This window comes from Hyperolius riggenbachi, chromosome 11, assembly GCF_040937935.1.
Source record: "Hyperolius riggenbachi isolate aHypRig1 chromosome 11, aHypRig1.pri, whole genome shotgun sequence".
NCBI lineage: Eukaryota > Metazoa > Chordata > Amphibia > Anura > Hyperoliidae > Hyperolius > Hyperolius riggenbachi.
In genome coordinates this window covers 40,310,941-40,331,433 of record NC_090656.1, presented here as the reverse complement: position 1 = coordinate 40,331,433, position 20,493 = coordinate 40,310,941, and the positions used below count along the sequence as shown (strand labels likewise).

Sequence of the window (20,493 nt, the reverse complement as noted above, 5' to 3'; positions counted from 1 at the left end):
AGTTTTATTTCGACTACAGGGTTTTCGATTCAGCTACAAAAGGGCGCCCCTTTGTAGCCCATATTTTTGATTCGGCTACAAGGTTCCATGAATCTACAAGTGTGCTGGCCGGCCCAGCTGTCACTTCTCCCTTACTTCCTTTGCCTGCCATAGGTAGCTACAGGTGCCGCTTAGTATTAGGTAGCCAGAGCTATTCTCAGTATTGGGTAGCTAGAGGTGCTCCCGACTGAATGGAGATCTCATTAGTGAAATAGGAAGAGCAGGGTGAGTAACCTCTCATTTACGCTCTGCTCGGGACTCTGCATAGGGAAGGAGGGAGAAAGGCGCTGGAAAGGGGAGTGAGCCGCCTTTCCATCATCAGACGCCTTATGGTAAATCCAGCCCTGTATTACTGTATATATGTGAGAAAACGCGGAAACGCCGCCGTGAGTACTCTGAGCAAGGCGGCTGATTCCGCGTCCAACGCGACAAGTGGCGCGCGTGGGCCGCATCCACTGGCATAACGGAGCGCGATGAAACCGCCGTATGCCTTATGAACAAGGCGGCGGATTCCGCGTCAGACGCGGATGTTTGCACGCATGGGCATAGTTCTGACAGTGCTGCTGAATGCGGAGGAACCGCCGCATGCTTGGACAGCGGTGCGGCTGGTTCCGCATCCAACACAGCAGAGACATTACAACACATATCTGGTGTGGCTGGGACTGATAGTCCACACAGGTTCAGGAGGACGCACGCGGAGAGGCAGAGTCTTTATGACAGTCAGAAGGGTGTCAGCTGACCAAGCTGGTCAGCTGACAATTCCAGCAGTTTTCATTGGTCCAGCACTTAGGGGTGGCGCTGGAGAGCGCTGGGGTATATATACTGGGTGCTGGTCATTTCTCTGGTATCTGGCGTTGCGATTACTACGTGGTAGCACTCAGACCTTCTGTCAGTATCTGTGATACTATCTGAGCTATTATCTAGATCAGTTTCCAAGGTGTTGATGACCAAGGAGCTCACACCTTAGTCTAGGAATCCTGTTATTATCTGTGTTATTATCTGAGTTATCATCTAGATCAGTTTCCAAGGTGTTGATGATCAAGGAGCTCACACCTTAGTCTAGGGATCCTGTTACCATCTGTGTTATTATCTAGACCAGTTCCGGGGTGTTAATGAAGTAGGAGCTCACACCTAAGTCTAGGCATTGTTGATTATTTGATATGACCTTCTGCTTTCCTGACCACCCTTCTGATCTCTGATTAGGTACTTCGCATATCTGATACTCTGTTGCCAAACTCTGCTAGTATTAGGATTCCGCATCTGTCTCCTGTCTTTGTACTTTATCTGTCTGTGTGTTAACGACCTAGCCTGTCCGACCTCGAGAACTATCCTCCATGTAGGGAGATAGTTCACAGACCTGTCAGTGACACTTCACCTTTGGTGTCACTCACTCTCTGGTCCTTCCCACTCTCAGCCTGGCTCCGCCCCTTGGGAGCATCGGACCTGTGGAAGGAATCTGCTCTCTAATAGTATCTCGTACTGCCTAGCACCCTCTATACGGGTGCTCTCCTCAAAGTATTACTGTTGCACCAAAAACTCATATTACTCAGGTGTCCAGAGGTTAGAGATATATCTGATTATCGGTGATACTGCAGATCATCAATAATCGGGTATATATCTGTATTCTCGGTGATACTGCAGATCACCGGTAATCAGATTCTCTCTGTGTTACACCGATCGTTACAATATATAAGTTATCTATGATGACTATTATCTAAGAAATAGAACATTTTATCATATTTTCTTTTTTAATTACAGTTTAAATGTATTTGGAGTCGGTGCATTTTTTCCTGACTCAGACTCTAAAGATTACTCCTGACTCCTCCACAGCCCTGCCGGGAAAGACTCCCCCCCCCCCCCCCCCGTTACACCACTCACCTTAATCGGTCGGAACATTTTAGGCTTTTTGTAGCGGAGGACAATTAGCCCCATAATTGTTACTCCGTAGCAGAGGTAGTTAATGAAGGACACATAGTTTATCAGGGTGTAGGTGTCTCCGACCAGCATGATGATGATCGTTGCTCCACACTGAAAGACAAACAGCATTATGTGTTTGCCAAAGCAAGGAAAATGGTTTCAATGAGATAAGAAAAGTGTTCAAGAAAAGTTATAGTTAGTATAAGACAATAGCCCCCCCCCCCCCCCCCCCCCCATTTCTAAATGCTTCAACCAGTTTTTTTAATATTATCTTTATTTTCAAGTTTCATAGTAATACAAATTTTCCATACATAAATACAAAAGTACGATACTGCAGTCTTGCAAGGTGCAATGTTTTAACTTTAAGGCTTCTTAATATTCACTACACCCCTCCCCTCACCTCCGTTAATTTATCTCCTCCAGACTGACAGGAATATTCAGAGGTTCCCTTTATCTTATCATCCTAACTACCACCTCCACTCATACTTATTCATTCACTCCCCGCCCCTCCCTCCCCTCCCTCTGGGCCAAGATTCTCTTTTTCTATTTCCTTATTCTCTTTTCTAAATCCTTCCTTATCTTTTGTCACCGAACTTCATGGGCTCTCTCTCTCTCTTCCAGGAATCTATCTCCCTCCCTTCTGTTATTAATCTATAAACCTGTGTACGTTTGAATTCCTTCCATTGTCCCCATCTCTCCTCATGTTCTTCCCTATTACCTCGTATATAACTGGTGAGTTCTTCCATTTTTCACACCCCTTCCACTTCACCGAACCACTCTCCAATGGAAGGGGGGAAGGGGGGGTGTAAACTTCCAGTGCCTCGCCACAAGAATCCGGGCTGCATTTACCAAAAATCTCATCAACGATCTTTAAAATGCTATTGCACTCTCTAGTGGACCAGTTATTGCAATGCAACAAAAAAAATGAGGGGTCTTCTGGAGGCATTATTCCCATAATATGATAGATATAACTTCTAACCTTAGTCCAAAATGCTTTTATCAGCCTACATCCCCAGAAGGTGTGCAGGGTGTCTCTCCTCCTTCCTCCCCACATCTCCAACACATTGCCGAGGTCCCTGGAAACATCCTGCTCATCCTATCTGGGGTGTAGTGCCATCTAGCAAAACGTTGTACCCCGCTTCTTGCCCTCTTGTGGAAATATGATTTACTAGCCATTTTAAGCACTTTTCACCATTGGCCCTCTGAAAATTGACTTACTCCCATTTTATTCTAATTGTAGCTGCCGGCTCTTCTGACTCATTGAGAAGTAAATACATTTTTGAGAGTGTCCCCTTCCCCTGGGTTCCCCCACACATAATTCTTCAAATGGTGTCAATTTTCTACTTAGGGCCTCCCTAGTTCCACAGCAGTCCAATAAAAATTTACATTTTCATCCATCTTCTCTCCTCCTTCCCACTCCCTTCCTTCCACTAGATCCCAGACTCTCAGCTCCATTTCCTTTTTCTATTCCCCAATACCTCTAAAGATGCATACCAAGTGGGAAATTCCTGTTCCCTAGGATCAGTATCAGGGGTGTGGGCCATGGGGAGATTAGTACCTTCACTCCATTTTTTATAAAAGACCTTCAATGTGTGTCTTATCAGGGTTGCGCTCCTATCTAGTCCTGCTCTCCCATTTTTCCCTGTGGACCATGGAATATTTTTAACTGAGCACCTCATCATCTCTTCTTCCAGCCTTGCCCATCCCTTCCCCTCTGCATGTCTATACCAATCCACTAACCTCACCAGAATCGCCGCCTCATAATATTTCTTGAAATTTGGTACCGCTAATCCACCTCTATCCCTTTCCGCTGATTGCATTCTAAAATGAATTCTTATTTTCTTGCCTCTTCCTATAAATGTTCTGATAATGCTCGTAAGTGTTTTAAAGAAGAGAGAAGGCACTGGTATAGGGAGGGTCTGAAACGGGTATAGTAAGCGTGGGAGAATATTCATTTTTATTATGGCAATTCTGCCAAACCAGTAAAATTGCGGGCAGTCCCATCTCTGTAAGTCCAGCTTTATATGTTCTAACATAGGTGTATAATTATATCCTACTACCTCACCCAAAGTAAATGCAATCTTAACCCCCAGATATTTAAGTATCTCATCTTGCCATCTAAATGGGAAATTTTCTCTTAGAAGTCTTTTCTGTCCCTCCTCCAGACCCCATCCTAATGCTTCACTTTTATCCCAGTTAATTTTCATATTTGCCAGGGATCCATAAATCTGGAATTCCCGGAGTAAATTTGGCAATGTAATATGTGCTTCTGTAATATAAAATAATATATCGTCCACGTATGCGACTACTTTATGCACAAGTCCTCCCACCTTAATGTCCCGTATGTTGGAGTCCCGCCTCGCTCTGCACAAGAAGGGTTCAAGCGATAATGCAAAGACCAGTGGTGAGAGAGGGCAGCCTTGTCTAGTCCCATTTTTAATAAAAAAGGTGTCTGACAGAATTCCATTAGCCTTAACTCTCCCGTTTGGTTGGGAATACAGGACCATAATCCTACTACTCATGTTATCTTGCAGGCCTATATATCTCAAGACTCCCTCTATGAAGGCCCACTCCACCCTGTCAAATGCCTTCTCAGCGTCTGTAGATAGAAAAACTAGAGGGCTGGAGGCTTCAACCTGTTTTGTATGAATAAATGACAGCAGCTGCACACATGTGCAAGAGTTCAAACAATGAGGACCCGTGTGAAGCCGATCTACCTAATAAAAAAAAAAAAAACACGCTTTCATTTGTGCTATAATGAGATCTTCTTTCCTGCTCCCTCACGTCTTACAGAAAACTCTCACTGTTACAGTGGTGTGAAAAACTATTTGCCCCCCTCCTGATTTCTTATTCTTTTGCATGTTTGTCACACTTAAATGTTTCTGCTCATCAAAAACCGTTAACTATTAGTCAAAGATAACATAACTGAACACAAAATGCAGTTTTAAATTATGGTTTTTATTATTTAGTGAGAAAAAAAACTTCAAATCTACATGGCCCTGTGTGAAAAAGTGATTGCCCCCCTTGTTAAAAAAATAACTTAACTGTGGTTTATCACACCTGAGTTCAATTTCTGTAGTCACCCCCAGGCCTGATTACTGCCACACCTGTTTCAATCAAGAAATCAATTAAATAGGAGCTATCTGACACAGAGAAGTAGACCAAAAGCACCTCAAAAGCTAGACATCATGCCAAGATCCAAAGAAATTCAGGAACAAATGAGAACAAATGAGATCTATCAGTCTGGTAAAGGTTATAAAGCCATTTCTAAAGCTTTGGGACTCCAGCGAACCACAATGAGAGCCATTATCCACAAATGGCAAAAACATGGAACAGTGATGAACCTTCCCAGGAGTGGCCGGCCGACCAATATTACCCCAAGAGCGCAGAGAAAACTCATCCGAGAGGCCACAAAAGACCCCAGGACAACATCTAAAGAACTGCAGGCCTCACTTGCCTCAATTAAAGAGAAACTCCGACCAAGAATTGAACTTTATCCCAATCAGTAGCTGATACCCACTTTTACATGAAAAATATAATGATTTTCACAAACAGACCATCAGGGGGCGCTGTATGACTGATTTTGTGCTGAAACCCCTCCCACAAGAGGCTCTGGTACCGTACGGTACTCTGGGCAAACTGCCACAATGTAACAATGACACACACAGGAAATGGCTGTTTATAGCTGTCTGTTTAAGCCAGAACAGCTACATAATCTGCCCACAGTAACAATGTCACCATGTAATACATGTCAGAATGTGAATCTGGGAGAGGAAAGATTTTACAATGAGCAAACTCTGACTAAATCATGTATACATAATTATTGTAAAAATTAAGCACCTTTTTATATTAAATTATTTTCACTGGAGTTCCTCTTTAAGGTCAGTGTTCACGACTCCACCATAAGAAAGAGACTGGGCAAAAACAGCCTGCATGGCAGATATCCAAGGCGCAAACCACTTTTAAGCAAAAACAACATTAAGGCTCGTCTCAGTTTTGCTAAAAAACATCTCAATGATTGCCAATACTTTTGGGAAAATACCTTGTGGACCGACGAGACAAAAGTTGAACTTTTTGGAAGGTGCGTGTCCCGTTACATCTGGCGTAGAAGTAACACAGCATTTCAGCAAAAGAACATCATACCAACAGTAAAATATGGTGGTGGTAGTGTGATGGTCTGGGGTTGTTTTGCTGCTTTAGGACTTGGAAGGCTTGCTGTGATAGATGGAACCATGAATTCTACTGTCTACCAAAAAATCCTGAAGGAGAATGTCCGGCCATCTGTTCAACAACTCAAGCTGAAGCGATCTTGGGTGCTGCAGCAGGACAATGACCCAAAACACACCAGCAAATCCACCTCTGAATGGCTGAAGAAAAACAAAATGAAGACTTTGGAGTGGCCTAGTCAAAGTCCTGACCCGAATCCTATTGAGATGTTGTGGCATGACCTTAAAAAGGCGGTTCATGCTAGAAAACCCTCACATAAAGCTGAATTACAACAATTCTGCAAAGATGAGTGGGTCAAAATTCCTCCAGAGCGCTGTAATATACTTGTTGCAAGTTATCGCAAACGCTTGATTGCAGTTATTGCTGCTAAGGGTGGCCCAACCAGTTCTTAGGTTCAGGGGGCAATTTCTTTTTCACACAGGGCCATGTAGGTTTTGAGTTATTTTTCTCACTAAATAATAAAAACCATCATTTAAAACTGCATTTTGTGTTCAATTATGTTATCTTTGACTAATAGTTAACGGTTTTTGATGAGCAGAAACATTTAAGTGTGACAAACATGCAAAATAATAAGAAATCAGGAAGGGGGCAAATAGTTTTTCACACCACTGTATATTGAAAACACCCAATCCATTAAAAATGTAGCATTTTTGTTATGAAAAAGTGTCAATTATTGCGGTCTATAGACTATTGTTGAAGGAATGTCTGTGTTGTCTTTAGCTCTTTCCCCAGGAGAGGGCAGTATAGGACAACGAATATCAGCCATCTCCTGCTCGCTCTCGCTATAACATACATTCCAAACGTCATGGCAGGGGCGTCTCACCCACCAGGCAAGTATAGGCGGTTGCCTGGGGCGCCATGAGGTGGTGGGGCGCCATGAGGTGGTGAGGCGCATTCCCCCGCCGCTGCTACCGTGACCATGTTTTTTTTTTTTTTTATTACCTCCCGACTCAGTCCCCGGTTTTTGGCACGCTACCATGTGCTCAGCAGTGCCTCCACCTCCACTTCTCCCCAGCCAATAGAGCAATCAATACTGCTCTTCTCTGCCAGGCTCCTTCTTTAAAGCCGTGCCCCTTCTTCTCAGTAGCCACATAGGTAAAGTGTTTACCTCGTGTGGCCCAGCCTTTAACTCCGCCCCACGCCAGTCAAACCAGGAGCCAGCAGCCAGCCAGCTTATGCCCCCGACAGTCTGACCCCCCACCTGTGTCACTAGCTGCACACAGACACTGGAGCGAGACAGCCAGGGGACAGATGCAGTCACAGAGAGAAGAATGTGATGTGTCCGTGTTGGAGCCCCGCCCCCGCACAAGACAGCAACACAGCCCGGGAGAAGGGACGTTTCTGCTCCAGAGTAGTGATGGGAATTCCGGCTCTTTTCAGAGAATTGGCTCTTCTGAATCGGCTCCCATTAAAGAGCCGGCTCTTACGGCTCTGAATCGGCTCTTCATTAAATATCACTAAACACCACTCAGAATCGGAGTAAAAGCCCCGCCCCCGTTTCCATGACAATTCCAGACTGCTTCTCTGACTGGGGCAATCCCTCCTGCTACTGCTCTGCTCCGCCCCATACACTCCTACAAGCTGCAAGAGGAGGACTACATCTCCCAACATGCCTCAGCGCCCTTTATTGCAGAGCAAAGCAGAGCTCTGTGGGGCGGCTGAGGCATCGGCTCTTTCAAAATTGAGAACCGGCTCTTGTCGTTCGCAGCAAAGAGCCGGCTCTTAGAGCCGGCTCGTTCGCGAACGACCCATCATCACTACTCCAGAGATGATAAGCTGCATGCACAGGCAGAAGAGAAGGTATGCAGGCAGGCTGCTAAGAACACTTCCTGTCCTGTGTGCAGACTCCCAGTACTGTTATAACTGCTAGAATGTGCCCTGCTCTTTTGATACTAGAGTTTTCTTTGAAAGCTGGTTAGGCTGTAGGCTGGTAAAGCTGTAAACCTGTGCTTTAGTGCTGTGCTGTCTCTCCCACTCCCCTCTCTGTTCCTCTGCACCCTCTTCCATCTTATGCTGTCTCTACCCCTCTCTGTTCCTCTGCACTCTCTTCCATCTTATGCTGTCTCTACCTCTCCCCTCTGTTTCTCTGCACCCTCTTCCATCTTATGCTGTCTATCCCTCCCCCTCTCTGTTCCTCTACCCCCCTCTTACATCTTATGCTGCCTCTCCCTCTCTACTCTTTCCCTCTGCTCGGATTACGTGTATTTTCTGGTGAAACGCTTCAACATTATGATTATTTTTTGACAACGCTGCCCCATTACGATTATTTTCTGGTGAAACGCTGCTGCCCTATGATTAATTTCTGGTGAAATGCTGCTGCAATAAGTGTATTTTCTGGTGAAACGCCGCCACCTTACGAACATTTTCCGGTGAACTGCTGCTGCAATAAGTGTATTTTCTGGTGAAACACGGCCACATTACGATTATTTTCTGGTGAATTACGATTCTGAATTACGATAATTACTATTATTTTCTGATGAAACACTGCCGCATTATGATTATTTTCTGGTGAAACGATGCTGCATTATGATTATTTTCCTGGGGGGAGGGGCTTGGGGGGGGGGGGGCGCCACAGGTTTTCTCGCCTGGAGTGACAAAATGACTAGAGGCACCCCTGCGTCATGGCAACAATGTTGCCAGCTTTGTAGGGTTCCCTGTGGTCAATAACCAAGAGAATGGGACCGGACAGCCAGGGCTGGTTCTCTCATGATGCAAAGTGCAACATTTGCATCAGGTGCAGAGATTACAGGGGCAGCATGTTTGTGCTGTGTTTACACTAACAGCATGCAGAGTAGGAGGAGGAGCGAGAGGAGAGCAAGGTGAAGAGGTCATCATTGGGGAAAAGCAGCTTGTTGTGCTGTGTGAGGAGTCTGACAGTAATGAGGGGGGAGGCAGGAGAGCAGCAGTGTTTCATTTGACTTGCACAGCAGTAGGGAGAAGGTGGAACTGCTGTCCTGACTGAGGTGGAATGGTCTGGACTGGCTGTGGGTGAGCAGTTTGTTTGTCACAGACTCACAGCCAGCCAGTGTTCTATTGTGTTGAGCTGCAGCATGTCACGTGAGAACATTAAGTGAAGCAAAGTAAATTGTCAGGTGCTGTGTGATCATTCCGATTTTTTTTTTTTGGGGGGGGGGTGGGGGGTGGGGGATCCGCACTAATTTGTATCAGGCAGCAAAAAGTCTAAAGCCAGCCAAGCGGACAGCCATCAATGACAGAGACTGGGCATGCAATTAAAGCACACCTGATGTGGAGGCTGACTTATGTACTGTTTCTTTCATTTTTTTTAATTCCTTTCCCTTCTATTTCCTTCCAGACAATCAGCAAGTTCCTAGAAACAGGGCCCGGCAGTAAAAATCAACTTCATTAGCACACTCTTGTGCATGGGGCTAGTTTGCATCATAGTCTGCATATATTTTGTCTTATAAATTAGTTTACTACCGTAAGCAAAGCAGAACAACTAAACACAAGAAGAAAAATAGAAGGGGAAAAAAAGAAAGAAGAAAGAAAGAAAAAGGAGGGGTAAAAAAGAAAGAAGAAAAAATGTTAAGGAAAAAGGAAAAAGTGCCACAGTCGCTCTGATCCCACCTTACTCCAATAGAAGGACTAGACCTAGAACGCTACCTGTACATTTAGCTAAAGGAGTGGACCCTAGTTTATTCCCCTGTACCGGAGATCCAACGCTTGTAAAAGTTCATAGGTAGTTCTGCAATTTCAGAAGATGTATCAGAAATAATATTATCCTCAGTTCTTAAATAAAACCACATTTTATCCTTCCTTTCATTTATACACAGGGTAGTTGTGGATTTCCACAATCGTTTTTCTCGCAATTAGTAGTGCGAAAATTCCCAAGTTTCCTCATGGTGGCTTACAGTCTCCAGACCATAACCAAACAGCGCAGTGTGTATGTTAATATTTTTATTAAGACCATATTTGAATACTAGAGGACCAGATGCTATCCCCAAAAAATTTCCATGACAAATCATGAATTGGAGTCCCCAGGTCTCGCACTCATTTGTTAAGAATAGGAGATTGGGCCAGTTGGTCAGATTTCCTAAGAAAACCTTAAATCTAAGAAACTACTTTCGGTGGTACTCTTCTTTCCATAAACATATTTTCAATTTAATTTGTTAATTGCCTTATTTCCCTAAATTCTTTTTGTAACTACTCATTATACTGTGTGCCGTGGCAGAATTTTTTTTTTTAATGGATCATTAAGCTTGTGTACCCTCTCAATTGAGTTCCTGGATAGCAATAGCCTCAGGTCCTGAAGGGGAGCCCACTCTGTCAATCCCACTCTAGACAGCCATGCCTTATCATGAAATTGCTCTATTCCTATGCTCCGCAGGGATGTGATCGGAGACACAACCGAACGCCCCTTTTAGGTTTTAGATAATTATGGAGTGCAAGTATAGTAGGGCTTATTAACGGATGGAAAGTACTTTTAGAGAAAGTACTTAATAATCTAGGATACCAAGAAGACAAAATGTTGTCATCGATCCATCTTAGCTCTAATGTGGTCCATATATTGGACCGATCCCACATTCTCCAAGATAGCACCCTGCTAAGATGAACTGCTAAAAAATATTTATATAAATCAGGGACAGCCAATCCCCCTGAACCTTTGTCTTTGGTCAAGTTCTGTAACAAACTTGTGCCTTTTTTATGCCATATAAATTCTTGGAATAAATTATGGCAATCTTTCAACTAATGGTTCAGAATGGAAATTGGCAGATTCTGAAAAGAGAAATAGCAGTCTAAGCGTAATCGTCATCTGGATGATTGATAGCAACCCTGCCTATACTATTAAAGCAAGGTTGATCCCAGTTATTTAATAGTTTTGTACACTCAATGATTACATATCCATAATTGAGTTTAAAAAGATTTATCAGATTTTTACTGATCTTTATTCCGAGATATTTAATATACGTATTACCCCATCCTAGGTATCTTAGAGTTATAAATTCTCTAGTTGCAGGGGCACAGTCCAGGTCCAAGATCAAGGCTTTATCCATATTGATCTGAAAGCCTGATAGCTGCCCAAATCTTGCAACAAGCTCCAAAGGTCTAGGCAGAGATTCTCTAGGGTTAGTAAGTAACACCATTAGGTCATCTGAATATGCCAGAACCTTGACTTCCATCTGGTTGAGATACAGGCCACAGACCGCCCTTTCTCTTTGAATCAACTGTATAAGTATCTCAATCACTAGGTTAAATAAGTAAGGGGATAGAGGACACCCTTGGTGAACTCCTCTAGACACAGGGACTGTATTTCCCTTTCCAATCCTCTTTCCTGATCACCCACATCACCCAAGTACCCAACATGTACTTTTCGGCTCTGCGTGTTATACAGATTTATTTGAAGTTACCGTTTAACAATGGAGATACATCTCTGGAGAAGGAGGCCTAGAATGAGTAGATGCTACTTACACATACGAGCAGAGCCGGCACTGGAGTGCAATATTTGAAGTGGATCATGGCCAGTAAGCTGGGGAGATGACCCTCTCTGGCCCCAGAGAAACACAATCTGTGGAATGAAACAATTCAAGATGTCAGTCTCCTTACTTTACCATCAGCAATTCACCTAAAACTGATATCTGAGGAACACAGCGTCCCTGCATGTGCCAAGGAGACATGTCCTGCTATGGGGGTTACAGAGGTCAGGGATAGGGTAATAGTTGTGCAGTGAGGTCCATAGATGGGTGTGTAATTAGCTTTTCTCTTCTGTTCTCACGGACTGCTATGGCAATAATGCGCTCCAATCAACAGGGACACAGGGAGGTGGTGTCCTTTACTGGCATCCCAATGAATAGATATAGATGGCTCAAGTAATTTCAGTTTATTTCTGTTCAGTGCCATGGAAGACTCTTTTGTTGTGGAATGTACCCGTCAGGGCTTATTTCCACTGAGGTGCCACGTCCGTTTTCGGGTCACAGGCATGGCAAGGGGCCGGAGGATGCAGGGGGAGGAGCATCCAGGCACATTCTGGCGCTGTTTAGTGGGGCTGCCCTTTTGACCCGTATTGAAGTATACCAGGCTGGTTTGTGCTCCATTGAGGCACTGTCCTGTGCGCATCGCTCGGTACTTCTGCCTGTGTGAGCATCATTGAGGAAGGCAGGGAGCACAGATCGTAGAATCGTGCACATTTTGCCTCCCACACTGGCCATTGTACTCAATAGCCCGCTCGGGAATCGCATGTCGGTTGCGCTCTTTGCCATGATTTTAAAATGCACAGCAGTTGCTTTTTTTTTGCACGACACACAGGCACTATAAATACACAATGCACCTGTTTGCCCACTCTTTTGGATATGCCGGCTTGATGTACAGGACCATAATTACCCTCCTTTGTACAATATGCCTTTTGTGGACCAATTATTATTTCCATCCACAGTCTGTATAACTATCCCCAGGCAGCACGTGATCCTCGCATGGAGCCCTGAAGGAGGTGAGTTTTTACTATGACCGTCTGCTGCGATAAATCTCAGCAATTGAGGGGGAGCATGGAGGGGCCCAAGGAGAGGGAGGGAGGAGTCGGGCCTCCCTCCCCACGGCTGAGTCCCAGTGTGCCCGCTGCTCCTTCCTCCTTCACTGTAATCCCCCAGCCTGCAAAAGTTATGCAGGGATGGGGGGCACCTATACCTGACTAACCTATCATGGGCTACTTACACCGGGCTAACTTATACTGGGGCATCTATACCTGGCTAACCAATACTGGGGCACCTATAATTGGCTTCTTATACTGGGGCATCTATACCTGGCTTCCTATACTGGTGGAACTTGGCTAAGCTATACTGGGGGCACCTATACCTGGCTATCTATACTGGGGGCATCTATACCTGGCTACCTATACTGGGGGCACCTATACCTGGCTATCTCTACTGGGGGCATCTATATCTGGCTACCTATACTGGGGGACCTATACCTGGCTAAGCTATACTGGGGGCACCTATACCTGGCTATCTCTACTGGGGGCATCTATATCTGGCTACCTATACTAAGGCCACCTATACCTGGCTAACCTATTCTGGGGGCACCTAGACCTGGCTACCTTTACAGGGGGCACCTATAACTAGCTACCTATACTGGGGACACCTATACCTGGCCAGCTATACTGGGGGCACCTATACCAGGCTACCAATACTGGGGGCACCTATACCTGGCTAGTTTTAATGGGGGCACCTATACCTGGCTAGCTATACTGGGGGCTACATACCGCATCAAAAATAACATTCTAGAGCCCACACGCTCTAGAACACAAGAGAGCCAACATTAATTACTCAGGACTGCGACAATGATGTTAAAATGCGCAATTCACATCTCTGAAATCAAGAGTCGGTTAGCGGTTATGGTCATTAGCGATTGGCTGTTGATTGGTTGCTTGGGAGGAATGGTTAGAAGCTACAACTACAGAGTTAGATCATACTCCCTCGAACCTGGATGAGGTAAAGAGGTATCCATTAATCCCTCCGAATGTGGACAGTGCCACTGATACTGGCATGATCCAGGAAAAATAGCCCAGAAGTTTCTCACCAAACGTCTAAATCGAACAGAAGGAGGAAACACTGAGATATATGCAGAGACACAGAACAGGAAGCTCACACCGGGCCTCACTTATCATCAAGCTGGGGAAACGCAGCAATACAGCTACGGGGGCTTACACACATCCAATTATGATTGCCCAATCACTGACCAGTTTTAGCACCTCCATGTAGTATGAGGGCCAACAGATATTGAATAGCATGCACAGATTGTGTAGGTGAGGCACTTTATGTTGGCTATTTGCACTTTCCTGGCACTTGATTTGGCCTGAGGAAGTGGGCTTAGACCAACGAAACATGTTACCAGTACATATTATGATTCTTTGTTTATATTAATTTGTCTTCATTTGAGGTAAGCTACCTCAACTTTTTTTTCATGTTATTGTTTTTAACAAAATGTCATCACTATCTGGGTGCCTCCTCCCTCCCTTGTGCATCTACAGAGTCTTTTGGAGGGGTGTTCTCGTGGCCCCTTGTGGTGCCACCACACAATGGACCATCTAGCCTCTCTTCACTAGAGTGTGACCTTCATCCATGCTTCTGGATACCCCAGTGGAGTCGGGGTTTGTTGATTTCCACCTGCCTAGTGCCTACAAGCGGTTCGGTTGCCCTTCTGCAACCTCTATTTGTGAGTATCCTATTCCACCATCTACACCTGTCTCCCTATTTTTGTGACATACTGCACCATCGGGGCTCCCGTTGTTTCTTTGTTCTGGTCTCTCCAGGGTTCTTTTTGATCACCCTCAACAGAATGTGTAGGTGAACTCTCATACTACATGGAGGTGGTAAAATTGGTGGTAAGACTGGTCAATCATAATTGAAGGTGTGTACACTGTGATGCTATCAAAGCAGGCAAATTCACAATTCTTCATATATGTAGACCGAAATCAAAATCTACAATGTACAGACTAAATTTTTGCAAAAGAACAAATGAAACATTTGCAGGAAATTAGGCAAAAAGTGAAGGCAAATACAGTATGGAAGACTGAAAATCTGCGGCATGAGGTGAGTATAGTATCTGCTGTCAGTGTGCCTGGACATCAGTTAACTTCCCGGGTGTTCCAGTTGATGAGAAACTGAAATCTAATGTTTGCTGCAGCCCTTTGTAAGTAATAATTAGATTCCAGGATAACTGCGGTTACAAAGTCCCCCTTTCCTAAAAATCCCCCCACAGGCTTTGGCGTCCGCCCCACGCACACGACTGCACATGGGCATTGGACCAAGCACCTAATTGGCCCTCTCAGCCCAGTTGGCCATAGTATAACTGGGTTGGGCATTATTGGTAACAGGCTGATAGGCACGTATATGTGATTCGAGAACCGCCAACCCTAGCATGCAATAATTAATACTTCATTTGACCTGCATGACCAGAGCGTCATACATTGTTTTTCTATTAACTTAGTAGGATGTATGGTAGGTTGCCTAAGCTTGAATAAAATCAAAGATTGTCTGCACCACTGTGGTCCAAACTGGACAAATCTGTGAATCCTATGTTAGAGACACACCATACAATTTTCTATTTGATTGATTTTCCGATCGATTTTCTTATTGATTTCCATTCACTTCTATGAGAAATTGACCAGAAAAACGATTGAAAATGAGATCGAACATGTCGGAAATTATCTATCGAATCACATATTTAACAGAAAATTGTATGGTGTATACCTAGCATAACAGCTATGTTAACAGTGGTGCGTTGCGGTGTAACGCAGAATGCACCACGTATGTGACTTTCACTGAACTGTATGCAGCATCCCAGCACACTGCATGCAGTGCATTACCACAAAATGCCTGAATTAACAGTGAAGCATACGTTACATCCATTGTATGCTTCTCTGTGTGGGACACAACGCGTGGATAACGTGCAGCACCACAGTCTCTCTCGATCCCTTCCTGCTTTTACAGGTAACAACACAATGCCACTCTCACTGTGAGCCTGGCCTAAGGTTTCTGCAAAGCACTGCTCTCTGTTTCATCCCATTTTCCCACATAACAGGTGATTAGGTTCAGTCCTGCCTTCTGCCATACTGCCCTAAGGAGGAAAGGGAGAATCTGATGGGCTGGCCCAGAGGCAGTGCTAATTTTAGATGTGGATAACTGAAGCCCGGTGTGGCTGTATCCTGGGTGGGGGAGGAGCAGGTACTTACAACGGCCACGGCGTTGGACGACATGAGTTCTTCCGGAGTCATAGCTGTGAAGTACGCGATGTTGGTGAACGTGTAGACAAACGTCACCAGGGGAATGGAGATAAATATGGCACGAGGTAGATTTCTAGGAAAAATAAAAATGTGTGTGTATATTACAGGTGTCTCTTATGTTTTTGTAAGTCCCTCTCCGGAGTGAGAACAGCTACATCTCTTCACTTCGAGTTTGTGAAGACCCATTTCCCAGATATCCCCTCTTCCTATTTGCAGACCAGAAGCATGTGTTAAAATAGGAAAATCTGATGAATGGGACTTCACAGGGACAAAGTAAAGGTATGCGGCTAATCATGCTTTGGAAGAGGACATCAAATAACCTTTTATTGAAAAGTTCAGATGCACTTTAAGGTCTGGAGAGTTTCCACACAAATCCCTGGAGGCTACAGATGGTTCCTGGTCTACACACCCTTTTTATGTGTGGGTAATGTATACTGTCTTTGTACAAATACTTTTCACAGAATAAGCGAGAATTTAGAAAGGATGCCCTGATGGTCCTCGCCTAATGGGGGCATGCTTCTCACCCTCTTCCTGTTTGCTTTGTCACCAAGAGAGTTGGGCCAGAGGTTGTCATGAGGAGGAACAGAAGCTCCACCCAGGACCTGTGTACATGAACGCACCACCAAAATGTAGAATACAAACACATCACCGTGGGGCTCTAGTTGTAATGTGGTTGAAATGGGTGATTTTCCAAATGCTTACAGAAAACAGCAGTTCGGTGGTGGTTCATTTGTGGACAAATTGGCCATGTACACAAGCCTCAAGAGACATACTCTCCCAAACAAAAGACATACATTTCAGTTGGGGTAATGCTTTAAGATTTTAGTGCCTAACTTGAAAGGCACATTGGAAAAAAAAGCTAAGAATGGTAACTTAGCATTCTAAAATTATTCTAAAATTATACCTTACAGGAGGGCGGTTTCTGTGAATAGGCAGTATAGGCAAAGGGCTAAAGTTGTACAAGTTCAGTTTGATGGTTGTGATAAATGGAAAGGGGATTTTTAATGCCCAAATTTACCATGGTGTTTACCCAAAGAATCTTTGAATGTCAAAGCAGGTGTTACAGATAAATATCCCCTTTTACTTCATAAACTATGATAATGCAGAGTTATCAGAAGTGCCTCCTGATGCAGGTGAACAGATGAAGGGAGACTATGTCAGTCCTATGTCCGCTCTGATGCTAAAGAGACACTTGCACTCAGGGCCGCCATCAGGGCAGTACAAGTAATACACCTCTATGGGGCCCAGAAAATTCTAATGGCGGTCCTGCTTCCACTGCTAGGCCCAGCTTGGGATAATCACACATTATAAAGTAAAGGGAGACACTAAGCAGGTAACTTGGATGATAAGTAGGTTTACTTTATACAGGTTCTTTAGGCAATGCTGCTGTCAGGGTTAAGCAGGGCTACAAAAGCAGTAAGGGCTAGTTCACACTCGGAGCCCAAACCACTAATCACAATTGCAATTTTCCGGCGCAAAATTCTGCAATCTTCGACTTGTGATTCCCGGTCAAGAAAGTGAGAATCAAATCCCGATTGCCCCCCAGAATGCTGCATGCAACACGTTTGTCATTTACTGTACTGTAAGCAAATCGCAAACTCTGCAGTGAGACTACTCCTATAAAGATATATTAGTCACAGCACTTTGCTGATCGCCGGCGATCAGCAAGTGCTGAAAAGCACCCGTGCATGAACCGGCCCTAAAAAGCATTTCTAGAAAGTTGACTGGAGGAACAATTAGGTATGGTCAGTGAGATGCAAATAATTCCTAATTGATGCAGGATTATGCTAGATTTGTATGCAAATAGATGTAGCTTGAAAATGGACTCAAATCAAATTACATTAACCACTTAAGGACCACAGTCTTCTCCATTCAGACCATTGTAGCTTTCACGGTTTATTGCTCGGTCAAACAACCTACTATCTAAGTGAATTTTACCTCCTTTTCGTGTCACTAATACAGCTTTCTTTTGGTGCTATTTGATTGCTGCTGCGAGTTTTAGTTTTTATTATATTCATCAAAAAAGACATGAATTTTGTCAAAAAAATGTTTTTTTTTACTTTCTGTGCTGACATTTTTCAAATAAAGTAAAATTTCTGTATACAGGTTTGTCCAAATTTATTGTGCTACATGTCTTTGATAAAAAAACAACAACAACCATTCAGTGTATATTTATTGGTTTGGGTAAAATTTATAGCGTTTACAAACTATGGTGCCAAAAGTGAATTTTCCCATTTTGAAGCATCTCTTTCTGACTTCTCTGAGCACCTGTCATGTTTCATGAGGTGCTAAAATTCCAGGATAGTATAAATACCCCCCAAATGACCCCATTTTGGAAAGAAGACATCCCAAAGTATTCACTGAGAGGCATGGTGAGTTAATCGAAGATTTTATTTTTTGTCACAAGTTAGCAGAAAATGACACTTTGAGACAAAAAAAAAAAAAAAAGTTTCCATTTCTGCTAACTTGTGACAACAAAAAAATGAAATCTGACACGGACTCACTATGCCCCTCTCTGAATACCTTGAAGTGTCTACTTTCCAAAATGGGGTCATTTGTGGGGTGTGTTTACTGTCCTGGCATTTTGGGGGGTGCTAAATTGTAAGCACCCCTGTAAAGCCTAAAGGTGCTCATTGGACTTTGGGCCCCTTAGCGCAGTTAGGCTGCAAAAAAGTGCCACACATGTGGTATTGCCGTACTCAGGAGAAGTAGTATAATGTGTTTTGGAATGTCTTTTTTTCACATACCCATGCTGGGTGGGAGAAAAATCTCTGTAAATGACAATGTTTTGATTTTTTTTACACACAATTGTCCATTTACTGAGAGATTTCTCCCACCCAGCATGGGTATGTGTAAAAATACACCCCAAACACATTATACTACTTCTCCTGAGTACGGCGATACCACATGTGTGACACTTTTTTGCAGCCTAGGTGCGCTAAGGGGCCCAACGTCGTATTCACAGGTCATTTTGAGGCATTTGGTTTCTAGACTACTCCTCTTGGTTTAGGGCCCCTAAAATGCCAGGGCAGTATAGGAACCCCACAAGTGACCCCATTTTAGAAAGAAGACACCCCAAGGTATTCAGTTAGGTGTATGGTGAGTTCATAGAAGATTTTATTTTTTGTCACAAGTTAGTGGAAAATGACACTTTGTAAAAAAAGAAAAAACAATAAAAATCAATTTCCACTAACGTTTGACAAAAAATAAAATCTTCTATGAACTTATCATACACCTAACGGAATACCTTGGGGTGTCTTTTTTCTAAAATGGGGTCACTTGTGGGGTTCCTATATTGCCCTGGCATTTTGGGGGCCCAAAACCGTGAGTAGTCTGGAAACCAAATGTCTCAAAATGACTGTTCAGGGGTATAAGCATCTGCAAATTTTGATGACAGGTGGTCTATGAGGGGGCGAATTTTGTGGAACCGGTCATAAGCAGGGTGGCCTCTTAGATGACAGGTTGTATTGGGCCTGATCTGATGGATAGGAGTGCTAGGGGGGTGACAGGAGGTGATTGATGGGTGTCTCAGGGGGTGGTTAGAGGGGAAAATAGATGCAATCAATGCACTGGGGAGGTGATCGGAAGGGGGTCTAAGGGGGATCTGAGGGTTTGGCTGAGTGATCAAGAGCCCACACGAGGCAAATTAGGGCCTGATCTGATGGGTAGGTGTGCTAGGGGGTGACAGGTGGTGACAGGGGGTGATTGATGGGTGTCTCAAGGTATGATTAGAGGGGGGAATAGATGCAAGCAATGCACTGGCGAGGTGATCAGGGCTGGGGTCTGAGGGCGTTCTGAGGGTGTGGGTGGGTGATTGGGTGCCCAAGGGGCAGATTAGGGTCTGATCTGATGGGTAGCAGTGACAGGGGGTGATTGGTGGGTGATCAATGGGTGATTAGATGGCAAAACAGATGTAAACAATGCACATGGGAGGTGATCTGAGCCTTGGTCTGCGGGCAATCTGATGGTGTGGGAGGGTGATCAGATGCCCGTAAGAGGCAGGTTAGGGTCTGATCTGATAGGTGGCAGTGACAGGTGGTGATTGATGGGAGATTGATGGGTGATTGACGGGTGAATGACGGGTGAATGACAGGTGATTGACAGGTGATTACAGGGAAGGATAGATGTATACAGTACACAGGGGTGCAGGTCTGGGGGGGGGGGGCGGACTGAGGTCGTTCTGAGGGTGTGGGCGGGTGATTGGGTGCCCTAGGGGCAGATAGGGGTCTGATCTGATGGGTAGCAGTGACAGGGGGTGATTGATGGGTGATCAGTGGGTGATTAGATGGCAGAACAGATGCAAACAATGCACTTTGGAGGTGATCTGAGGGTAGGTCTGCGGGCGATCTGATGGTGTGGGAGGGTGATCAGATGCCCGTAAGAGGCAGGTTAGGGTCTGATCTAATAGGTGGCAGTGACAGGTGGTGATTGACGGGTGATTAATGGGGGATTGACAGGTGAATGACAGATGATTGACAGGTGATTACAGGGGAGGATAGATGTATACAGTACACGGGAAGGGGGGTCTGGGGAGGATCTGAGAGTGTGGGGGGTGATCAGGAGCCCCCAGGGGGCAG

The 20,493-nt window shown here is 44.6% G+C and overlaps 1 protein-coding gene across 4 annotated transcripts in view; it reads right to left on the bottom strand.

Moving 5' to 3' along the window:
- The window catches only part of SLC7A10 (solute carrier family 7 member 10), a 336,986-nt gene that overhangs the window by 24,140 nt on the left and 292,353 nt on the right, over window positions 1-20,493 (bottom strand). For all 4 annotated transcript variants that reach the window (XM_068260586.1, XM_068260587.1, XM_068260588.1 and 1 more), the window contains 4 exons: window positions 15,866-15,989; window positions 13,614-13,717; window positions 11,611-11,707; window positions 1,918-2,067 (listed from right to left, as the gene is read on the bottom strand). In XM_068260586.1, the coding sequence (XP_068116687.1) occupies window positions 1,918-2,067; window positions 11,611-11,707; window positions 13,614-13,717; window positions 15,866-15,989 (475 nt within the window). The remainder of the gene's footprint in view (window positions 1-1,917; window positions 2,068-11,610; window positions 11,708-13,613; window positions 13,718-15,865; window positions 15,990-20,493) is intronic.